The sequence below is a fragment of the Mobula birostris genome, chromosome 6 (genome assembly GCF_030028105.1).
Source record: "Mobula birostris isolate sMobBir1 chromosome 6, sMobBir1.hap1, whole genome shotgun sequence".
Lineage (NCBI taxonomy): Eukaryota > Metazoa > Chordata > Chondrichthyes > Myliobatiformes > Myliobatidae > Mobula > Mobula birostris.
The window spans coordinates 48,169,713-48,195,417 of NC_092375.1; the positions used below are offsets into that span (position 1 = coordinate 48,169,713).

At 39.2% G+C, this 25,705-nt stretch overlaps 1 protein-coding gene across 3 annotated transcripts in view; it reads left to right on the forward strand.

Moving 5' to 3' along the window:
* Positions 1 to 5,742: 5,742 nt before the first annotated feature.
* The window catches only part of efhc2 (EF-hand domain (C-terminal) containing 2), a 49,971-nt gene continuing 30,008 nt past the window's right edge, over positions 5,743 to 25,705 (forward strand). For all 3 annotated transcript variants that reach the window (XM_072262267.1, XM_072262269.1, XM_072262268.1), the window contains exons 1-7: positions 5,743 to 5,857; positions 6,065 to 6,253; positions 8,185 to 8,335; positions 8,672 to 8,895; positions 14,175 to 14,426; positions 18,682 to 18,789; positions 18,889 to 19,027. In XM_072262267.1, the coding sequence (XP_072118368.1) occupies positions 5,816 to 5,857; positions 6,065 to 6,253; positions 8,185 to 8,335; positions 8,672 to 8,895; positions 14,175 to 14,426; positions 18,682 to 18,789; positions 18,889 to 19,027 (1,105 nt within the window). In that variant the 5' untranslated portion in view covers positions 5,743 to 5,815. The remainder of the gene's footprint in view (positions 5,858 to 6,064; positions 6,254 to 8,184; positions 8,336 to 8,671; positions 8,896 to 14,174; positions 14,427 to 18,681; positions 18,790 to 18,888; positions 19,028 to 25,705) is intronic.

The window sequence follows — 25,705 nt, forward strand, 5'->3', positions numbered from 1 at the left end:
GATCAGCTACATCTGCATCACCCACAATAGCACCATTATAGCTTTTGTAGTGTGCACATAGTAATATATTACAAATGCTCTGGTAAAGTATTTTACTTTTTAACTTATGCAGGCATCATCTATGTATTTATTAAACATGTACTGTATACATCATACACAGAAAATTATATCTAAGGATAACTTAGGTATCAGATTTATCTAACACAAGGGATTCTGCAGATGCTGGAAATCCAGAGCAACACACACAAAATGCTGGAGGAACTCAGCAAGTCAGACAGCATCAATGGAAATGAATACTCAGTCGACATTTCAGGCTGACACCCTTCTTCAGGACTGGAAAGGAAGGGGGAAGAAACTAGAAGACCATTAGACCATAAGACATAGGAGTAGAATTAGACCATTCAGGCCATCGAGCCCTCAACGCCATTCCGTCAAGGCTGATCCCGGATCCCACTCAACACCATACACCTACCTTCTCGCTATATCCTTTGATGCACTGACCAATCAGGAAATGATCAACTTTTGCCTTAAATATACCCACGGACTTGGCCTCCACCACCGTCTATGGCAGAGCATTCCACAGATCCGCCACACTTTGGATAAAAAAATTCCTCCTTACTTCTGTTCTAAAAGGTCACCCCTCAATTTTGAGGCTGTGGCCTTTAGTTCTAGGCAGCCCCACCAGAGGAAACATCCTTTCCACATCCACCCTATCTAGTCCTTTCAACATTCGGTAGGTTTCAATGAGATCCTCTCGCATTCTTCTAAATTCCAGTGAGTACAGGCCCAAAGCTGCCAAACACTCCTCATAAGTTTACCCCTTCATTCCTGGAATCATCCTCGTGAACCTCCTGTGGACTCTCTCCAATGACAATACATCCTTACTGAGATATGGGGCCCAAAACTGTTGACAATACTGTGGACTGACTAGTGTCTTATAAAGCCTCTACATTTTTTGCTTGCTTTTATATTCTATTCTCCTTGAAATAAATGCCAACATTGCATTTGCCTTCTTTACCATAGAGTCAACCTGTAAATTAGCCTTCTGGGAATATGTATGAGGACTCCTAAGCCTCTTTGTACCTCTGATGTTGAACCTTCTCCCCATTAAGAAAATAGTCCACACTATTGTTCCTTTTACCAAAATGCATCATCATTCATTTCCCAACACTGTATTCCATCAGCCACTTTTTTGTCCATTTTTCCAATTTGTCAAAGTCCAGCTGCAATCACATTGCTTCCTTAGCATTACCCACCCCTCCACCTATCTTTGTAGCATCTGCAGACTTTGTCATAAAGTCATCAATTCCATTATCCAAGTCATTGACAAACAATGTGAAAAGTAGTGGTCCCAATACTGATCCCTGAGGAACACCACTAGTCACTGGCAGCCAACCAGAAAAGATAACCGGAATAAAAAGGTCGGGGGAGAGGGAGTGCGGGAAGGAGAAGGAGGACTAGCTAGAAGATGATAGGTGAAGCCAGGTTGGTGGGTAAGGTAAATGGCTGGAGAAGAAGGAATCTGATAGGAGAGGAGAGTAAACAGTCAATATTTTGGGCTGAGACCCTTCTTCAAGACTTAAGAATTTATCTAAACACCAGCAAACCTACAGGGAAAACATGTAAACACCATACAAACATCACCGCAGGTCAGAATCAAGCCTGGGTGGTTGAATTTACAAGACAGCTGCATCATCTACAGTATTATTGTGCAAACCACAAGTACTTTAAGTACCAGTTCAGATACATCCCTAGGAGCCAAGTAAACAGAAGGGGACTGAAAACTGCTTCCCTCAAGCGAGGACAGACTAACTCTCAATTACAAGAAGACTCATTTGATGCTGAACAAATGAGAAAAAATGGAGAAAATGGGGATATTACCAGGCATTGTAAATCAGGAGGATGATGAAACTAATGAAATTGCACCAAAATCCTGAACACTACAAGGGTCTTGGATGTGAAACTTTAACTGTGTTCCTCGTTCCACGGGTGCTGCCTGACTGAGTGTGTATTTTCAACACTTTTGTATTTATTAGTAATTTTCAGTAACTGCAGTTTTTTGGTGTGCCAAATAAGTAGAATTTTTGGAAAAAAAAATTAAGATCCCCTTGATCCCTTTGCATAGTGTTTCGGCAAGCATACAGAAATAGTTTTTTTAACGTCTGTCCTGATGTTTCTAAAACAAGCTGAAGCTGCCAAGGACGGAGGCTTGAGGAATGAAGCAGTTTTGAAATTCAAAATGTTTCACATATATCTTCTGTGCTAAATTATGCTGTCTTCATATGTTAAGTGCCTGTCCCAGGAAAAGTGGATAAGAATTTCACCAGTGGAGGAATCATATGCACAAAAAGTCCAACTTCATAAGTCTGTACAAATTTTCATAAAGCCTTTTATAAATTACCACAAATCAGAAGAGCATTTTAAGAATAACACGTTAGAATTAGAGGAACTGTGGCAAAGTGGATTAAATACTCATTTGAAGAAAGAGAGAGAGAGAGGGATTTACAGATCTTTTCCCAGAGAGGGAGAAGTGGAGAGTCCGTCATCATGCCCGACGCTGGCCCCCTAGGCCTGAGTCGACGTAGTAGTAGTTCCCAGAAAGTTTACATGAAAGAAGCATCCAGAGCTGGTAAGACTTAAGTAAACTTGCATGTGCTGATTTTCATGAGAACAAAAGTTCTCTGATTTTTTTGTGATTGAAGTGACCCATAATTTCCAATGTGACATAGCATTATAACACAAACAAAAAGGTATATAAAGTATTACAGGATATTAGCTCCTGGGGTCACTGCATCAGTCATATACGTGTGACCAATATCAATATGATCTGCTTTAGATAATATTCAAGTATTTATGTCATAATAGGAACTTTAACATAAGTATTAAGTTAATAGTTATTAGAAGGCAGCTAAAAACGTAATGAATGGGCTGCAATATTAAAGGATAAAGAATATCCTGAAACCTGCGGTCGGTACTTCATATATCCAATTAAACAGACTATTTTTGATTTTGTTTGCAATTTTCATCTGTTTCATGGCATTTTGCTCGCATTGAAACTTTGTCTTTTGTAAGTTTTGCTTTAACTATGTCAAATATCTATTTTCCCACATCATTTTTAATATGATTATGCATGATGAAATATTAGTCAGGTCAGGTCACTCGTCTGAGTGCTACCGGTACTATGTAACCCAGTACTACCTGTCGCATGGTCGGGTGGTTGGCAACTAAACTGGCTCCCCCACCAGGCTTGCCTGGTGAGGAGGGTGGCTAGACACCCTGCAGGATGAATAACAAGACCTGTCAAAGGGCGGATGAACCCTCTCGTAGGGTCAACGGCCATCTAGCAAACCCGTGTCGTGAAGCACGGAAAGGGCATCCCTTGCATCGAAGCTTGGTCTGGCCATTCACTGCAACAGAACTTCCCCCAGCCATCTTGGACCCCACCATGCCACTGGATCCGGGAGGGGATGTCGAGAGGGTGGGTCTGGACCTGTGCAACCCCCTACTCACTTAAAATCCATTCACGCACACACTGTTCCTATCTGAGGACTGGGGTACCACCCCACTAACTGACTGAAAGGAACCATCATCATCCTATGGGATGGATAGCCAGACAGAGATATTAGTTATACATACTTTGCTATGTATATGACTGTACCATAATTATAAATTGGATAAAGAAGCCTAACAATTTATAGCAGATAAGGAAAAGTGGAAGTCTTACACACAAAAAACAGAACTCTTAGTAGTGCAAAATCTATATTAAAAAATAACTTTGGGAGAGGAGCTATTTTGCTTGTTTTGTTTGATAAATCTACTAATACATTGACAAGCCTAATTAAATAAGAGAAAGTTTGCTTTAGTGCATGCTGCAGGATGTATTTTTAAATTCCTGAACAAGATTTAAAATTGTCAAAACTAAAAAATTAGTAATTATGTGTTGAGTTAGTTTTCCTATCAGAGTTAGTCCATGAACTACTGAAATTACCTTACTGTTGAATCCTGTATCTCACTACATGGAAACATTTTCTTTATTTCAGTTATTAGTTTATGAATAGAGTTTATAAAATAAATTATGCAATTGTACAGCTGACTGTATCTTGTTAATAAATAATTGTTGACTTACCAGTTTGCTTTACCACAGAACAGATCACATTTTCTGATTGCATAGTAAACAACAAGAAACTGCAAATGTGCCAGAAAACAAAATTTCCCATGGAGAGAAGACTTGCTTTGAAAACTATTTAGGAAATGAATGTATATCACTGGATCTCATGCCTGATTTCACATATTTCTAAATTAACCTCTGTGACAATTAGACTTAATTTTTTTTAAACATACATGTAATATATTGTTTGGAAATAACTTCCATTTGGATATCTTCCCCTGGTCATTTCTAAATAGAAACTTCCAGTTCTATGTTCCGAGGTATAATTTTAAAAGAGAAGATTACCACAAAACAAAACCTCGCCACATATTTATTCTCCTCGTGTCATATGCTGATTCAAGTAGACTTATACATCTTCCTTTCCCAACAGATGCTGCTCAGCCTTCTAACTTCTTCCAGATTCCAGCAACTGCAATCACTTGCGCCTCTTTTTAAGTTCAAGTCAAGTCCAGTTTGTTGTCATTTAACTATATACATACATGTATACTGCCAAAAGAGGCAATGTTTCTCTGGACCAGGGTGTGAAGCACAGTAGTACACATAACACACAATAACTTAACAAAGTAAGAATTAAATCTACAAATGAATTACACATAGTTACACAAAGTAACTATGCATAAATCGAATATTGTAGGGTATAGTACAAATTAAAAGGTGACACCGAATGCAATGCGGCGAGGGTTCAGAAGCACAATGGCCTGAGGAAAGAAGCTGTTTCCCATCCTGACTGTTCTTGCCTTTATGCATCAGAGTCTCCTGCCTGATGGTAGAATGTCAAGGAGGATGCTTGGATGGATGGGTGGGATCCCAGTGTATACAGCAATCCAGATAAATGTACCCGATGGATGGCAGGGTGACCCCTACGATCCTGTTGGCCTTTCTCACAGTCCTTTGTAGGGACTTCTGGTCCAGTGCTTAGCTGCTCCCATACCAGTTGGAGATGCAGCTTGTCAGGATGCTCTCAATGGTACTGCTGTAAAATTCAGTTTAGGCCAGGGGAGGAGGAATCTCACTTTCCTCAATCTCCTCAGTAAGTGGAGGCACTGCTGTGACTTCTTGTCCAGGGAAGTGATATTGAGGGAGCAGCTGAGGTCGTCGGCGATGTGTACACCCAGGAACTTGGTGCACTTTTCCCCCTCTACCCAGGAGCCTATCTCATACACCTATGTTCTCTCTCTTGCCATCTTCCCTGTTCTCTATTGTCTGATTACGTCCGAGGGATGATTTTTCTTCAATAATGCTGTCACTCCGCGAGAGTGACAAGAAGCCTCAGTTCCTAAAACGGAAGAGATTCTGCAGATGCCGCTTGAATTGGAATCAAGTACTTGGTGTGTGTAGCCTCAGTTTATGGCCTCCTCTGCAAGCAATCTAAATCTATTCGTCTTCTTCCAGGGAAAAAAACTTGTGAATTGAGATTTAAACATAAGCAGGTGAACATGGGGTAAAACGGTTGCAGAAATAGAGTTTCCAAAAACGAGTTTTAAAACTCATTTTCTTTGATGGCGGCGTGTTTGTATCCTAGCAACACCAATACCCGCTTTCTGGACACGACAGCGTCACCGAGGCAACGGCGGAGCCTGACAACACTGTTCTCACCCTTCACTGCAGCTTCTCCACTACATAACAACTCAGTTCCTGAATAACAGTATGACTTTACCACTTTTACCGGGGAACACCTTCAACAGGAACGTGAGTAATGAATACTGAACGCTTTACAAATTATTTTGTTCTTTAAAACTTGTATTAAAACTGGGTTCCCCTACTGTTCGGGGAACCCAAATGCGCAAAACGGAACCATCTTTCGGGAAGCGAAATTTTACGGGATTTCTTGCTGCCATTAGATTTTTTTGTTTCCCTGGACTCTATTGCTAATAGCTATTTCCCCCCTTATTATAGTTAGGAAAAGAAAAGTTTCATAAATCCCATCACTTTGATTTTCCAAATGACGTCCCGGTGATGGTGGGAGAGGAAAAGCCCGGAATTGGTGGGGAGCCATTGCTTGGTCAGAAGTTGAAGCCCAAATTCAGTGTATTCCCAAAGGGACAAGGCAGCGATGCGCCATCGTGGGTTGTCTTTGATAAGCAGGTACGTTTCAAATCCATACTAGTTTCATTTGCGACTAACAAAATAAAACAACCCTTGTTAAAAATTTTACTCCGTGATATTTTAATCGTGGCTGCTTCCAATGCCCGCTTCTTCCGTTACATTAGTAGTAAAAACTTCGGTTAATACGCTGCCACCATTATGTTTTATTTACTGAGCCTAAACACCTTGCCATTCCTCACATTCAATTCCTCACATTCAAGGTCTTCAAACCTTTTAGTTTAAACCTTGAATTAACTGGGTGTATAGGTCAAATTACTTCCTTTCGTTATTGAAAGCAACTCCTCAATTCCTCAGACTCTGCCAAGTTTTGCTCTGATCCTTGACATATTTCATGGTAAGAGCCATTACTTGTCCCTACTTATAATGAAGAATGATCATTCGCTGAGATATTGGAGGATTTGTAGTACGTACTAACAGAAGCATCACACATATTTATTTTCCCCCAATCAAGTTTGATACTGTATGCAGATTAGATTAAAACAGTCTAGCAAAAATCCTGAGCTGCTTTCCTTTCATGTTTTCTTTGACTTCACTGTAGCCTTCATTGCAGAAAATTATGTGTTATGTTCTTCCTATATTTGCCATTGCTTTACTTCACTCTGAGTATTCGTTGTAGCAGAGCGTGTCTATCTGCAAATCTCTGCACTGCCCCCCAACGAAATCCTACTTTTAAAATTTCTTTTATTTGTTTATTTGTTATAAAAAGCAGGCTATGATGGCATAACCAGTCTTTATTGTGTACCTTGAAAAGATGATAGAAGGCCACATTCCTGAATTACTGCAATCTTTCTAGAAAATGGTGCATGTTTATTGTTTACAAGGGAATTCTAGGGATTTGATCCAGCATCAATGAGGGTATGACAACATATTTCTGTGTGAACATGGTATATGATTTGAGAAGAAAGGGAAGTGGCTGTTCCCCTGTGTGCCTGATGTCCTCATCCTCTGGTGGTAGAGGCATTTGGACTAGCCTAGATGAGTAACTACAGTGTATCACATGTCAGCCATTACCTGGGTACCATCACATAAAGCTTTAAACATTCATTCCTTTCACATTCTTTGATATGACCTTGGATTGATTATGCTATATCATTCTTTTAGAATAGTGATAACTTCTATATTTTCATTGGCATGAGCAAATCTATTTATTCAGTTCCCACCAGAAATAAAGACTTTTCAGCACCCATTTCATGCCTCTCCCCATTGGCTTCCTCTTCCTATCTTCTCCCCACAGCACTAAGTCAGACCCAATGGGTAAGAGGCCTTTGCATGAGATGCTGACTTTAATTCTCTTGTTTCACTGAACTTGCTCTTCTATCTTTGTACCTTGGCTTTTACTTTGGCTAATGTACTGCTGAAATGTTTATTCATGCTTCAGCCACTTGACAATTTAGTAAACTGCATCTTTGTTACCTTTTCCTACCTTATACCAATTTACACTCAACCATCAGATAAATCCTTGCTGATATGCTTTTCTTCTAGCTTCTAGTGTGTTACGTAATCGCTTTTGAGTTTTTAACTTCCTTCGTGGGCTCTTGTCCATCCTTTCTGACAATCTTTACTGGTCCTAGTCCTCATGCACTTTGGGCATGCTTTTAGCCATCCATGTCTCACTTTCTGGAATTTCCTCCTTCATGAGTTTCCACCTTTTAAATTATCTTTGAACCAACTTTTTCACCAATGTAGGAGCAACAGTAGGGCCTTCAAGCCTGTTTTACCAATTAATTGTATCATGCCCAATCTTACCTCAACTTCATTTCTCACTCTCACTCTTTAAACTCTTAGTTAATTTCAAAATAAATGAAAATTTTCACAATCTCCATGGGAAGAATTTAGATTTCTACTACCTTATAAAACAGAATTTGAAGACATTGGATTCAGAACTGATTAACTATATGCTTGTCTAATAGGTTCTTTGCTTTAAAGCCTATTTTCAAGAGAGTGTACAGGAAAGAAGAGAAGAACAGTATCGAATAAGAAAGTGCAAGATTTACTTTCATTTGGAAGATGACACAATACAAGTTATTGAACCAGAAGTAAAAAACAGTGGCATCAGTCAAGGTACTGAAGTTTACTCACGTCTGTCACAGATGCTATTTTATCTGTGAAATAAAAATGGTAGCCAAAGATACTGCAGCAACAAGTATTCTGTAATGATTTAATCCAGCTACTCAAACTAGGCAAGCAGAATTAAGATAACTTTTAAATTTTATTTTAGTTTTCCTGTGTAAGTTCAGCCAGGCTATTGAAGTTACCAGGAGCAAGTAATTGCTTAGACTGTAATTTAAGTGATCCAAAATAATATTAATTGAAGAGAGCTTAAGTGTTACAAGTCTAAAATAGAGAAATAGAACAGAACAAGGCAAACTTCAGTTACACTTTTTATTGCCTTTTTAGGAACGATAATCCATCGTCATCGTATTCCTCTTCCACCTCCATATGATGACCAGTTTTACACAATGGATCATTTCAACCTCTGCCAAGAAATTGTTTTCTATTCAAAGACATTCATGATCGTAGACTGTGATCAATTTACTAAAAACTTCCTCTGGAAAATGGGTGTCAAACTAAACCCACCAGGCTGCATTCCTGAAGATCCATATATATCAAAACGTGAACAAGTAAGACCAACTTTTTAAACAATGATTGCAAGAGTATGTTTGAAAGGAAAACCAACCAGCTATGTCAATAATTCTATTGAACAATATAAGTTGGAACAAAATTTTCCAATGACTGTTAAAATGTTACTTTTGATGTTATTGTACTTGATTTGACTTGATAGAGCACAAACAAAGCCAAGGATTATGAATAAGTTTTGTTCTATTTTGGCACTTACGTTTTTTTCTTTTGCTTTAATAAGTTAAAATATATTTTAACAACTGTGACAAAATAGATTTTCTCACAATTTGCTACCAATGGGTGATGCAGCTTTTATCTATTACAATTACATTTCGCTTTTCCCTTTAAATACAGCCAATCACTGCAGTACAGATATTTGGGTAATGGAAATTTGCCATTAAAGAATTTACAAGTCATTACCCCAAAATTTTGAGAAACAGAATAAAATCCACTCTTAGAAAAGTTATATGAAAAAGTTAATGAGCACAAAATTATTTATTTTTCATCTCATCTTTCTTGACGATGCAGTTTAACTTAATGGAAAAACTAAAGTATGGACCAACTTTTTAGGAATGCAACTCCAGCGCTCCCCACTCCCCACTACCACCACAATGCTGCACAGGAATTACCTGTAGTTCATATGCCTTATGCTTCCTACATACTTGAATCTGAAAAATTACTCCTGTGGAAACCTTGTATCAATTGGATTTTCTGTCTTCCAGATAGCTGGGTTTAACAGCACTTCATTCCACTTCCACTTCAGGCATTAATATATCAGCTGTGTTCAGTTAAGACACTAGATGAAACAACCAGTTATAGAGTGTGGAACAGTGCAGTACGGGAACAGACTTTTGACTTGTGCAGATCATGACTAAGATGCTGGTATTTATATAAATCAATAAGAAACAAATTTAAGAAAATAGAAATATATGGCCTGGCATTTCTAGATTACAGTTTACTTCTGATAGCTGAACATTTATTATATCCCCAGCCTTCCTCTTGAATCCCATTTCACCTAATGCTCATACATGCAAGGTTCAGTCTTTCCCTTAATTTTGTTTGCAATCCATGAGTCTCTTACAGAGTCAAAAAGTCATAGAACACTGTAGCACATAAGCAGTCCCTTTGGCCTATTTAGTCCATGCTAAACCATGAACCTCCCTAGTCTCATCAATCTGTATCTGGACCAAAACCCTCCGTACCCCTCCCATCCATGTATCTGTTCAAATTTCACTTAAATTTTGAAGTTAACCCTGCATCCACCACTTGCGCTGGCAGCTCGTTCCACACCCTCACTACCCTCTGAGTGAAGAAGTTCCCCCTCATGTTCCCTTTAAACATTTCACCTTTCACCCTTAACCAGTGACCTCTACTTCTAGTCACACCTAACCTCAGTGGAAAAAGCCTGCTTGCATTTACTCTATCTATATCCCTCATAGTTTTGTATTGTTCTATCAAATCTCCCTTCAATTTTTTACATCCTGGGGAATAAAATCCTAACCTATTCAACCTTTCCCTATACCTCAGGTCCTCAAGTCCCAGCAACATCCTTGTAAATTTTCTCTGTACTCTTTCAATCTTAATTACATCTTTCCTGCAGGTGGGTGAATGAAACTGGACACAATACTCCAAATCAGGCCTCACCAACGTCTTATGCATCCTAACACTTGTCCTTAATACATTGATTTATGAAAGCCAATGTGCCAAAAGCTTTCTTCTCATGGTGGAGGATTACAAATACCTGGGGATATGAATTGACAATAAACTGGACTGGTCAAAGAACAATGAGGCTGTCTACAAGAAGGGTCAGAGTCGTCTCTATTTCCTGAGGAGACTGAGGTCCTTTAACATCTGCCGGACGATGCTGAGGATGTTCTACGAGTCTATGGTGGCCAGTGTGATCACGTTTGCTGTTGTGTGCTGGGGCAGTAGGCTGAGGGTAGCAGACACCAACAGAATCAACAAACTCATTCATAAGGCCAGTGATGTTGTGGGGATGGAACTGGACTCTCTGACGGTGGTGTCTGAAAAGAGGATGCTGTCCAAGTTGCATGCCATCTTGGACAATGTCTCCCATCCACTACATAATGTACTGGTTGGGCACAGGAGTACATTCAGCCAGAGACTCATTCCACCGAGATGCAGCACTGAGCGTCATAGGAAGTCATTCCTGCCTGTGGCCATCAAACTTTACAACTCCTCCCTTGGAGAGTCAGACACCCTGAGCCGATAGGCTGGTCCTGGACTTATTTCCTAATTTACTGGCATAATTTACATATTACTATTTAACTATTTATTACTATTTTCTATTACTATTCTATTACTATTTATTATTTCTATGACCATTACTGTTTACTAATAGTAATATTACTATTACTATTTCTATTACTATTTATTATTTATGGTGCAACTGTAACGAAAACCAATTTCCCCCGGGATCAATAAAGTATGACTATGACAATGACTAAACCTATCTACCTGTAACGCCACTTCCAAAGAATTATGGATCAGTATTCCCAGATCCCTCTGTTCTATCACACACCTCAGTGCCCTACTGCTCAGCATATGAGACTTACTCTGGTTGTTTCCAAAGTACAACACCTCACACTTGTCTGCACTAAATTCCATCTGCCAATTTTCAGCCCATTTCTCCAGCTGGTCCAGATCCCGCTGCAAATTTTGATAGTATTCCTCCCTGTCCACTACACCCCCAATCTTGGTGTCATCTGAAAATTTGCTTTTCCAGTTTACCACATTATCATCCAGGCTATTGATATAAATGACAAACAACAATGGACCCAGCACCGATTCCTACAGGTACCCCTCCAGTCAGAGGTATATAATCACGCTCTGGCTTCTTCCATGAAGTAAATCTCTAATCTAGTTTATTACCTCATCTTGAATACCAAGTGACTGAACCTTCTTGACCAATCTCCCATGCAGAGCTATGTCAAATGGTTTGCTGAAGTCCAACATCCACATAAAAACAACATCCATTGTCTTGCCTTCGTCCATTGAATCAGCATGTCACACAGATAAGGCAAAAATAAGGTTTCACATGGATTTTGTTTGAAGTAAGTGAACTCAGTTGGAATGCAAAGGCAGCGTGACAGATGAGCAGTTTTGAGATGGTCAAAATATCATGTTTGTAATTCCTCTCCTGCACGTAGAAGGGGTGTGCACAGCTACAATAAATCTTGACTTTAATAGCCTATTATTACTTCGTGTCAAGGATCACACAAAATAATTCTATTGTATTAAAATGCCTGAGTAATATCAAAGCTTTTAGGAGAGGAAGAGGACTAGTATTGTCAAGGGAACACATATTATGTCTAAAGCTCTTGAGTAAATGAACATCAAGTGAGGTCTTTAGCAAATTAATATCTCTATAGTGAACCTCGTAAAAAGATGGCAACCATGTCAAAATGTATGAGTATTTCTGGTTCAGAACTCTGTAAAATTGTAACAAAGAGCAAGCAGTCTACTTGCTGTCTTGACTCTTTTCCTACTACACTTTCTAAGGACTCTATTAACAGTGTATTCAATTCTTTTAGGAAAATTATTAACACATTCCTTGAAACTGGAGTTTTTTCAGATACCTTCAAAATTGCAGCAGCCAAACCCCTACTTAAAAAGCCAATCCTTGATTTTGAGGTACTACCTAACTACAGTCCTATCACAAATCTTCCCTTCCTGGGCAAGATTCTTGAGAAAGTCATTTTCATACTCAATAACATTTTGAATGTGAACAATATTTGAGAAAAGTCTTAGTCAGATTTTAGAGCAAACCACAGCACGTAGACAGCCCTTACCAAAATTGCCAGCAACTTTAGGCTGAGGACCGATGGTATCAGAGTATCAGTTTTAATTCTTCTAGATTTAAGAGCTGCCTTTGATACAATTGACCACAATATTCTCCTAGATTGCCTTGAGAACTAGGTTGGTCTCTCTGATAGTGTCCTTAATTGGTTTTGCTCATATATCTTAGAGAGAATTTTTTGACTCACTTAGAGATCATATTTCTAAGAGATACAAGTTACCTTTTGGTGTTGTTCAGGGAAGTTGTCTTGGGCCCCTACTCTTTTCCTTGTACATGCTCCCCTTAGGAGATGCCATTAGAGAGCATAAACTTGCTTTCTACACTTATACAGATGACACACAATTGAATATTTCGGTTGAAACTGATAATGGTAACTCCCTATCTGCTATGATTTCTGGTATGGCTGCAATAAACAAATGGATGAGCAATAATTTCCTAAAACTAAATGAAGATAAATCTGAAATGCTCTTTGCTGATCCCATAGCCAAAAGAGATAAACTTCTTGATAAACTTGGGAACTCACCTTAGCTTGTAAAACAAAAATAACAAGCTTTGGTATTATTTTGATTCAGGTAAGAAAGTGACCAGAGCAGCATTTTTACAAAATTTATTTAAAAAATATTGCAAAGGGATGCCCGTTTCTATCACATAATGATGCTAAAAAACTACTTCACACCTTTCAATCAAATGGACTAGATACTGCAGTGCACTTTTTACTTGCCTTCCAATGCAATCTATTGACAAACTCCAACTCATTCAGAATGCTACTGCTAGACTTTTAACTAAGACCAGGATGAGTGAGCATATCACTCCCATCCTATCTACTCTGCATTGGATCCTGTATCTTTCAGAATTGATTTTAAAGTTCTTAATGGTATGGGACCAGGGTATAACACAGAATCATTTTTATTCTACAATCCTGCTCCAACTCTCAGGTCTTCTTCTACTCGTTTCTTAAATATTAACAGTCTCCCTTAAAGGATAATTTGTAGTTCAGCTTTTCTGAATTACGCTCTTTAACTGTGGAATTCAATACCTAAAGCTATAAGGAATGCAGACTCAGTTGACAATTGTAAGTGCCAGCTTAAAACCTATTTATTTAATCTTGCTCTTAACTAACATCTTTTTGTCCTTTATTGTCACGTTTATTTTTATTTCGAGTTTTATTTTCATGTTTGCAGCTTATCCCATTGCAAAGTACCTTGAACTACATTGTCTGTATGAAAAGTGCTCTATAAATGTTACTGGTTTTATTTATATGTGCTGGACAACTTATAGCAAAATCTTTTGTTTTAACGTCAGTGCACAATTAAAGAAATGAAATGTGTAAAATGGCATAAATTGAATGTATCCTTAAATACCAATGTAAAGAAAGTTAATTTTGAAGAATCTTTATTATAGTCTCCAGGAAGCCTTTCTCACTGGTTTTTATTCATTCTGCACCTTCTGTATTTCTTGCAGATGGAGAAAAATATGCAACCTCTCCGGCCATATGAGAAAACTGATACACTTAAGCAGTTCCTGGACCATGATAAGCATGTTTTACGATTTTATTGCTACTGGGATGACAGAGAAACTCAGTTTGGAGACTTCAGAGAGCTTGTTCTACATTATTACCTAGCAGACGACACTATTGAAATTCGAGAGGTTTTTCCCCCAAATTCTGGCAGAGATGCTGTTGATGTTTTTCTCAACCGAAACAAGCTACCAAAGGTATAAACACAAAAAAGTAGGCGATAGTGCTGGAAAATGGGCGTAAGTTTGTAAAAGTGCACCAAGTTCAGACTGTTTACAAACTTTATTATGACTGTTCAGAGCTAATCACATTCATTAGTTCCTCAGCAGTGTGTCCAGTTTCTATAGCAGCCAATAGTTGAAGCTAAACTGGAGTATCAGTAGCCAGCTTGCAACTCTGAAAAGGCACACATTTTAGGGCTTACAAATTATTGGAGATAAAAGTATTGGTGATTGCAACTTTCTTTAGCAGCCATGGCACATCACAGGAGGGAGCAAGTGTTATGCTTTGCCAATTCTACAAAGGAACACTGAAAAGTAGAAAGGAAAAAAAAATGTCTGCTATCCATTGAAATATCTCCAGGCACCTTCTGCAAAGGCAGTTTGAGGGAATTGTTGTCAAGATGAAAGTGAAGAGCCCAAACAGTATGATCCTGGAATGGCTGTCTAAATGCTAAATGACCTTATAAATGTGGTCAGAATCAAACATTATATCCCTATTGTATCAATAGTTTTCAAAGTTGCTCACTCACTTACAAATCAACAATTTCTCTCAAAAGAACTTTAGAAGGCAGAAAGGTAGTGCAGTGATTAACTTACTGCACTCATCCAGTTCTGCAGAGTAACCTAAAATGATATAATGAGTTCAAATCCCAGCAGGTAGCAACAGCATAGGAAGTGGAAGAAGGAAATCAGGCATATAGACAACCCAGTTCTTGTTTTACTGACTGTAGTTCCACGATGAATTTCTGTCTACTATTTAAGTCTATGTTACCTTCAGTGTACTGCTAACCAGACAATCTGGTCAAAAAATAATAGCCACCACAATATCAATATTTCACATAAAGTCAACATTCTATGTGCCGTACATGTGTCAGATAAAATCAGCAACTACTGCAGAAACACAGCATGTCAGACAGCATCTGTGGAAAGAGAAAAGAAAATGTCCTTTTTTCAAACACATGCAAATTTGTCCATTCCCTAAGGGCTGGACTCTGAGTCTCCTTGACTGTTCTGGTACTTCTATGCATTTTGTTGTATCAGAAAGATTAATTTAAAAATCTGGAATTTCAAAAAACAAACATTTTCTTACAATGAATGAAGCAGAATTAGCTTCACATGCTTGATTTCCTTCCCTACTGCCCTTACTTGGCCCTACCTGGATATATTTCCAGACCCATAACAAGATGGTTCATTTTTAGCTACCTTTGAAATGGCAAACCTTTCAGCTGTGTGAAAATTACTATAGCTGGATAAGAATTCCTATATCCTCCTCAGGGGTACTTATGGGTGTATAATATACTTTTCAAAATGTACATGCAGTGAATCATCAACATGAGGGACCCCCAGCCAAAAGGTGAGTACATGTTCAAGTTTTGCTCTGCAGGACTCTGATGAGGATTTAAATGAAGACATCTAATGGTGAAGTCTGAAAATAGGCCCATAAAAGGGTTGGTGGTCCATCAGGTTCGCCAGACAGCCTGCATTCAATTACAAGGAATATGGCCAAGTTCATCAACAACTTTTCATAAAGGTTAGCATAAAATTAGTTGACCATTCCATTAGTACATAAGTGGAGACATCATGCTAGTTCCTCAGTCCAGACATCATAGTCATAGTCATACTTTATTGATCCCGGGGGAAATTGGTTTTTGTTACAGTTGCACCATAAATAACTAAATAGTAATAAAACCATAAATAGTTAAATAGTAATATGTAAATTATGCCAGGAAATAAGTCCAGGACCAGCCTATTGGCTCAGGGTGTCTGACCCTCCAAGAGAAGAGTTGTAAAGTTTGATGGCCACAGGCAGGAATGACTTCCTATGACACTCTGTGTTGCATCTCGGTGGAATGAGTCTCTGGCTGAATGTACTCCTGTGCCCAACCAGTACATTATGTAGTGGATGGGAGACATTGTCCAAGATGGCATGCAACCTGGACAGCATCCTCTTTTCAGACACCACCGTCAGAGAGTCCAGTTCCATCCCCACAACATCACTGGCCTTACGAATGAGTTTGTTGATTCTGTTGGTGTCTGCTACCCTCAGCCTGCTGCCCCAGCACACAACAGCAAACGTGATCGCACTGGCCACCACAGACTCGTAGAACATCCTCAGCATTGTCCAGCAGATGTTAAAGGACCTCAGTCTCCTCAGGAAATAGAGACGGCTCTGACCCTTCTTGTAGACAGCCTCAGTGTTCTTTGACCAGTCCAGTTTATTGTCAATTCGTATCCTGCTATTGGATAGCCAATATCTCAACTTCTTTTGCAATACAAGGAGTAACGGTGTGAAGTCAGTTGTTGAGTCAGTTGTCTTCATGATTCTGGATATAAATATTCAAAACGGGTTGTGATGGTAATCCAGAAATATATGCTTAACTGTCACACTTAGCTATTTGGAGTGCTAGTTTGGTATACTTTCTTGGGATCAAATCAGTCATTGCTGTCAGTCCAGACAAGAGCCACTAAAAATCAACCTCCATAGCTTTCAGTGGCCTGTTCTACTCCATGTAGACAATCTTCCATGTGCAGCTAATGAACAAGTATGGCAAAGGAGCTTTAGAGTGGATTTAGTGTCCTGTTTTTCAAATACACTTAGGTGACCAAAGGTTGTGTTGGTGCACAGATGTCGGAATTCATTAGTGAATTTTATCATCATTGTCTGCCTTTGCTACAGCGTCTATGGTAAATGATCCACTGAATTGTCAGAGTGTGGCATTGTACAGTTGCTACAAGAGCTATACTCTCGTCTGCTCCAGTGAATGAGTGGACCATGACTTGGAATCCAGTCACTGAACATGTGTACTGTAGCTCAGGTTAGAGTATTGCAGGTTCTGGAATGGAGGCGGCAGCTCCAGCAGAAAATTTTGTTCAAGGTGAAGTACAGTATCATGGTGAGAAGAATTTAAAAAAAGGTGTTGGAGCAGTTATACTGTCTTACTTCCTTTTTAAAACAAAGATACAATATTAGTACTCTACTATTGTTTGGCATCACTCATGAAGCCAGGAACAGTGGAAAAACTACAGTCAGAGCCTAACAGCTCAGGATGTATTTTATTAAATGATTTTAAAATCCCAAAACCTGATAAAGTTGACTGAAAACATAGAACATAAAACAGTATAGCATAGTATAAGCTCTTCAGCCCATGATGTTGTACCAGTTAGCCTACACAAAGATCAATCTACCCTTTGCCTCCCAAATAGCCCTCCATTTTTCTGTCATTCATGTGCAGATCTAAGAGTCTCTTAAATTTCTCTAATGTATCTGTCTTTACCACTACTCCTAGCTGCACAATTCACACACTTACCACTCACCATGTTTTAAAAAAAAGCTTACCTCTGACATCCACCCATAGTTTCCTCCATCACCTTAAAATTATATGTCTCTGGCTTTCCACGTGACCTATGCCTCTTATCATCTTGTACACCCCCATCTCTCATCCTCCTCTCCAAAGAGAGAAGCCTTAGCTTGCTCAACCTGTCCCCATAAGATGTACTCTCGAATCCAGGAAGCATCCTGGTAATTCTCCTCTGCATCCTCTCTAAAGCTTCCACATCCTTCCTATAATGAGGTGATCAGAACTGAACACAATACCCAGTGTGGTCTAACCAGAGTTTTATAGAGCAGGAACATTTCCTTATACCTCTTGAACTCAATCACCTGACTAATGAAGGCCAACACACCAGATACCTTCTTAACCATCCTATCAACTTGCATAGCATCTTTGATGAATCTATGGATATAGACCCCAAGATCCCTCTGGTCCTCAACACTGCTAAGAACCATTCCATTACCCCTGTATTCTGCCTTCAAATTAATCTTCTAAAGTGCATCGTTTCACTTTTACTTTCCAGATTGAACTCCATCTGCCACTTCTCAGCCCAGCTCTGCATCCTAACAATGTCCCGTGGTAACCTACAACAACCTTCTACACTATCCACAACACCACCAAACTTTGTGTCATTTGCTTTTCTTGTTATTGTTGTGCAGCTGATATTTATTCCTTTCTGTGAAAGTGCTTGCAAAGTTTGTTATTTCCGAATTAACGATTAGGCTATTGCTTTTGCCCATCTTTAATTAACCACTATTTCTCTTTTTGTTAGATTAGTAATATTATTGGCTCACCAGTAAATTTAGATTGAACTGTTCTCATGTTAAAACTGTACTTATAAGGCAAGAAAAAGTAAATTTTACTTGATATTGTTTTGAGCATTCTATCTTTATTGAAAGAATATTCCAGATCGATTATATCATCCTGGTGAGATTACAGACCGAACACTACTGAACACTTTTGGACCTGTGGGGCTTGGAGGCCGCTATATTCTGGATAGTCTTAAGGTACCAAAATCAATATTTCAAGGTTTACCAACTACAATGCCTTTAGAAAGATTCTAAATTATTGACATATTTATTCACAATTATAATTATATTTTCTAGACCGGACATGTGCAGCAAGAGTTCTACAAGGATTGTGACTTGATGATTGGGACAATGATAAATGTCTGGGGACGGAAGGTGGTTCTCTGTGATTGTGATGAATTTACAAAGGAGTATTACCGGAAAAAGTATGGCATTGGTGAGCAAACTTTTATTTTCACATTCATTTTCATTTATCTTCTCTAGTATCCCTTTTGCACTACTTCCATTGGGAAGGCTGTAGGCAGGCAGGATATATTAACATTGTTTTGTCTTTCAGCCATGACAGCTGCATAATTGTAGTAAAAATTTGAACAAATCTCTGATGCCTGTAAGGAGTTTTTAAAGTTCCTCTTGTGACTGTGTGGGTACTCCACGTTCACTCCTACAGTCCAAAGATGTAATGGTCGGTAGGTTACTTGGTCATTGTAAATTGTCCTGTGATTAGGCTAGAATTAAATTGGAGGCCCAGAAGACCCTTTTCCATTCTGTATCTCAATAAATAAATAAAATGTTTTATGGCTAGTAAAGAATATGTTTAGAGAGGAGATACAGTTCCTTTCAATAGTATTCTGTCATCAATCCTGACTAGATTTTACAGTAGGGATGCTGTGACCTGGTTGATGCACAGGATTAGATTTGTACCATGAGTTGAGGCCAAAAATTTCCACTTTAGTCTCAGCTGATGACAGGATAGCTTTCCACATCTTTACAGTGACACTATTCAAAGTATTTAAGGGAAAGGATATGCTTTTTTTTAGCGGTACGTATAGCGTAAATCTAATACTGCACATCAGCCAGGTAACATCATCTCTACTGTAAAACATGGTGGAGGTAGCATTGTGCTATGGGGATGCCCTTTAGCAGCAGGGACTGGAAATCTGGTCAGGATTGATGGGAAAATGAAAACTGCTGAATACAGAGAGATTCCAGATTAAAAAACCTGCTAGCCTCTGCAAGAAAGCTTAAACTGGGGCGGAAGTTTGTCTTTCAGCAGGACAATGACCCAAAGCACAATGCCAGAGCAACCGTGAAGTGGCTTCAACTGAAGAAAATCGATGTCCTTGTGTGGCCCAGTGGGAATCCTGACCTTAACCCAATGGAATATCTCTGGCAAGACCTCAATATTGTCATCCACTGCCCTTTCCCAACTACCTGACACACCTTGAGCGATTCTGCAAGGAGGAATGGGCAAATTTTACTCCATTACATTGTGCAAAACTAATAGAAACTTAGCCAGAAAGACTACTGACTGTAATAGCTGTGAGAAGTGGTTCAACTAAGTACCTAGTAAAGGTGGGGCGGGTTGAAAGCTTTTGAACTGCTGGCATTGCAGTTTTTGAATTTTTAGTTTATTGTGCTTTACAATTTTTCCTGTTTTTTGGGCTGTGCTGTGGAAAAAAAAGGAGCATGCGATTCACAAATAAAAATTCGCAGTTAAATGATCAAAATCCCTGTTTGTAATAGTCATTTATGTGAACAAAGGATTGGGGCTGAAGGTTTTCAGGGCACCAAGTCTTATCATGAATTTCATGCACAATGATTACCAGAATTTTACTGCATGAAGTAGCTTATGCTGACACTTTTCAATTGTAATGCCCTGGTTTCACAATCAAGCTGAGAATATAGGTCTGAATCTTATCAGTTTTGTAATCTTTGTACATACTTTATGACAATTATATCACATCTATTTTGGATGCTTATTTACATACTACCAGCTTTATGCTGTGTTGACTTTAATGAATGTGAAATAGGGCAGATGTAAAATGGACTTCCAGGTTGTACTTGCCAAGTTCCTAGTGGGAGGATTAAGTAAGATCATGGTCCTAATTTACAATGCAATTCAAGGGAGAAATTAGAGTCAAGTTCTGTTACTCCAAGCAAAAGTAGAAAATCATTGAGACAGTGCCTTGTTCCTCTTAGAAACTAGATGGTATTGATAACTAGGGTACAATAAGTCTACTCTTCACTAAGGAATGGTGCTGACTAGGAAGAAAGTGGATGGTAGTGAAACAAACTGTACCTATACTTCTGTCAATACAGTAAAGCTGTTGACTTTATATATTTATTTCTCTGACTCCTGTACAGATACTGCAAGATTGAGAATTCATTGAAATGTCCCAAGGAAATGAACTTAAATGCTTGTACATGTCAAGGTAGCACAGCCTGACAGTTCTTTGCTTCCTTCTTGTTTCCACTCTGATTTTGTAGATTCTAGGTGATTGATGAAACCTATTTGTGAACTGCAGACTGGGTGGGGAGGGAGTGGAGAGGTGTGGATAGCTTGCGAGGTGGTATGGTCTTTCCACCATTTACACCAGGTTTTTGTGTGTTCCCATTGTATGACTCTCAATGTCATCCTGAATGTTCCTTTTGCATTTTAACCAGTTAGGGTTTCTGACAACAACGATGTTGCATTTTTCAAGGAAGCTTGAAGCTTGGAGAATATCCTTAGATCCTTTCCCCTAACACCCTTCCCATGACAACATGCCAATTTATACACAAGAATGCTGACATAGTAGTCAATGAAATGGAATTACATTTCCCCACTCCATTGCCTGCCTTGCTTCTGTTTGAATTCAAAACACAGAAACATATAACAATCAGAGTAGCACTGTGGCAAAATGGAGAGAGCCATTTAAAAGTTGGAGCCCTATTACCAGTTGATGTAGGAATATGTAGTGGATTCCGGTTAACTGGGACACAGCAGGACAAGTACATTTTGGCCCAATTAAGCAGCTGCTCTGATGAGCTGAAGTTTCATGGAAATAGCTAAAAAGATAAGAAAACTGTGAATGAACAAAATCAGCATAGACACCTAGTGCAGATAATAGACTACCTTCATACATTGCTTTCAATGTTTGCTTCTTCCTAATTTTAAATTTCATTGTAACACTCAAGATGATTGTTGATACCTTCAAGTTCTTCATAGTTCCTAACTTGCTGAGTAGTGAAATAGTTTCATTTTCATTTCTGGCTATTTCTGGCATCTCCAAGCCTAAATGCTTGAAACCACAGTGTGCAAACAGTTCTGAATTACCTTCCTGCTTATTTCTCACCAGCTATCAGTGTCAAAAATCATTGCTTTTCAATACAACCATATGCAAATGACACCATTTTTAAAAAAAACTATTCCCCCTAAGCACAGTGTAGCGTTTAATGGCCACACAAGTGCATGCAACTGCCATTAGTTAGAAATTGTTCGGCAACGGTTTCCTGTCCCAATTAAGTAGCATAGTATCCCAAATGAATGAAGGGAATCCTGCCTATTTTCTCAATTAGTTTTTGCTCTTTAAGAGTTATCCCAAATAAGTGCATGCCCCGATTAACCAATAGCACAATGAACTGGAATCCACTGTATTTGCAAGGGTCAGGGATGTCTCAGACTGGGTCCATGACACTCTAAAGGGGGAGAGTGAGCAGCCAGCAGGGCTGGTACATCAGCACCCACAACATAGCTAGGAAGGGCGAGGAGGTCCTGAAGAAAGATTCTGGGGAACTAGGTAGAAAGCTGAAAACAGGACCTCCAGGGTAGTAATCTCTGGATTACTGACTGTGTCATGTGCTAGGGAGGGTAAGAATAGGATGATTTGGCAGATGAATGTATGGCTGAGGAACTGATGCAGGGGGCAGGAGTTCATATTTATGGATTATTAGAGGGAAGATACGACCTGTACAAAAAGGACAGGTTACCTCAGAACTCAAGTGGTGGGGGGGTGCAATATCCTTGTGGCAGCTGTTCGGGAAGGTTTAAACTAACTTGTTAGGGGGATGGGAACCGGAGTGATAATGCTGAGGATGAGGTAGTTGGTTTACAAACAGAGACAGTTTGTTGTGAGACAGCTAGCAAAGAGGGGCTGATGATAGGGCAAAATTGCAGTCAACAGGATGAGGTTACAATGTAAAAGGCGGACAAAATCAAAAGGGGTGATTACGTGACTGAAGGTGTTATACTTGAATGCAAGCAGTATACGGAATATAGTAGATGAACTTGTAGCACAGCTACAGATTGGCATGTTATGACATTGTGGGCATCACTGAATCATGGCAGAGGGGGCAGCATGACTCGGTTGGTAAAAATGACGAGTGTTCGATGGCTCTGGGCCTCTACTCACCGGAATTCAGAAGAATGAGAGATGACCTCATTGAAACCTATTGAATGTTGAAAGGCCTCGATAGAGTGGATGTGGAAAGGATGTTTCTTATGATGGGAGAGTCTAAGACCAGGAGACACAGCCTCAGAGTAAAAGAGTGTCCTCTTAGAACAGGGATGAGGAGGAAAGTCTTTAGCCAGAGAGTGGTGAACCTGTGAAATTGATTGCCACAGGTGGCTGTGGAGACTAAGTTTTGGGTATTTATAAGGCAGAAGTTGAAAGCCGCTTGATTAGTCAGGGCATGCAAGGATATGGGGAGAAGGCAAGAGATTAGGGTTGAGTGGGAAATTGGATCAACCAGACTCAATCGGCCAAATGGCCTAATTCTGCTCCTATATCTTATGGTCTTAATTGATGCAATTATATACTAGATCAATGCAGACAGACAATTAATGAAATGTTGGGTGCTTGGAATTTGCCTGCATATTTGAAACAGACTCAAGGTCAAATACCCTGTTGAGTTGTATTAACATGATTGGTACATTAGCTGTACAGTGCTCAATTTGTCTTTCTATTTAGTTCTCCAGTTTCTATTTCTCTCATGCTTTCCACCAGCTCTACCAAATGCAGCACTGGAAAAAATTAACACCTTCCTGAAATAGGTTCCAACAATTTCTATCAGAACACGCTACTACCAGTTTACCTCTATTATGCTAGATTCAGCTGATATGTTGATGTACACATTAATTTTTAAAGGTGTTAGCCACTTAACAGATAAATGTCCATCTGAGTCACTACGTTACATTACAGTGTAATGTTTGGGCTATGTAAATAAGCTGGTAGCATAAAGCAGCAGTGACACCATCAAAGAGAATGTGCACACTTATTCAAATATTGTAGATCCTTTGCCATTTTCAGTGTTTCCTTGCTTTTCTAATACAAAAGCTGGAAAGCTGAGTTTAAAGGAATTTTTGCTAACAAAAAACAAAATCATACTCATTCTTGATATTATGGAAAACAGCACCAACATGCATGTGCTGGTGACATAATCCAAGAAGAGGTATACAGTGTAGGGAATATCATTGACCCCCCCCCCACCCCGGTTTTGAATTCCCCTGAAATCAGTGAGCAACCCTCAAAGAATCCTCACCACCACTGGCAATTTGACCACAAATTGAAGATGCAAGGTAATCAAAGTACAATTTGGACACGAGTCTATCTTTAGAACCTTTTACATCAACCTGCCTCCTCAGTTCCTCACTTCTCTGACTGACTGACTGGACTTGAGTACAAGGCAGTTCCTGGCTATCAAAAAGAAAGAGTTCTCTTTTCTTTCATGGGTTACCTACTTTAGACCTCTTTGCCTTTTTACTTTCATCTGGTGGTCAGATGATGGCGCTGTTGGTCTTAGAAGGAATATATAGACATAAATACGGTGTAATCTCAAAGTAACACTGGTGTCTGAGGAATACTTTAAACCCAAGTTCCATCTTGGGGCATAATAATACCAGTGGTAATTCCAAAAACGCATATTTCAAGGTTGCATTGCACAAGAAAAAGAGCATTGAATGGCCTTTTCAATTTTTAGATTGGATTTCATGTAGAATTTTTAGTTACCTGTATCATGCTGAAACCTTGAGTAGCGAAGCATTCTGTTGATGCCCTCCATTGACTGGGGCCGACCATGGATGTTGTGTCCCAGCTGTCTATGTGATATGCAAACCAGGGTGGTATGGTATGGAGAGCAAACTGTTGCCCTTGTAGCAGGCCCACACAAAGGTGCCAGTAACTCACCCCCGCCCCTTCGCCTGTCAGTAGAAATGGATCCTCTGGGCTTAGTCGCTAAGTCACATGTGAAGACCAAGATCTGGACTTGGTTGTCAGAGGCTGTTTGAGGTGCACGCAATTGGAACATTTAATGGGTAGTTGGAGCCTACCCCCACCACCATCCCTGGCTAGAACAACCTTAAGGAACCATCATCCTATTAAAATATTGTTTTCATAATAACAATTTAACAAACTGCTTATAGAAAATTGTGAGCACAAATACCTGCTCCTCTTTGGTGACTACAGGTGGCAACACCATGCAATTAGTGTTCTTTCACTCAGAATATTCTTTGTATAAAAATACATTGAATTTTGCCTCTAATGAACAAATGAGATGGAAATAAATAAAGCTTACACAAAGTCACTTAAAATATCTAAAGAAAAATTCTGAGATTTTAAATGATTATACTGTTAATATCAAAACCTGTTAGATTTAATCAAAATCAGGTTTATTATTGCCAGTGTGTGTTGTGAAGCTTGTTAACTTAGCAGCAGCAGTTGAATGCAATTCATAATGTAGAAGAAAAAACCTAAAAATAAATAAGTAAATCAATTACAGTAGATGTACTGTATATTGAATAGATTAAAAATCGTGCAAAAATAGAAATAATATATATCAAAAAAAAATGAGCTAGTGTTCATGGGTTCAATGTCCATTTAGGAAATCAGATGGTAGAGGGGAAGAAGCTGTTTTCTGAGTGTCTGCCTTCAGGCTTCTGTACCTCCTACCTGATGGTAACAGTGAGAAAAGGGCATGCCCCGGGTGTTGGAGGTCCTTAATAATGGACACTGCCTTTCTGAGACACTGTTCCCTGAAGATGTCCCGGGTACTTTTTAGGCTAGTACCCAAGTTGGAGCCGACTAAGTTTATAACCCTCTGCAGCTTCTGAACCTGAGCAGTAGCCGCCCCCCCAACC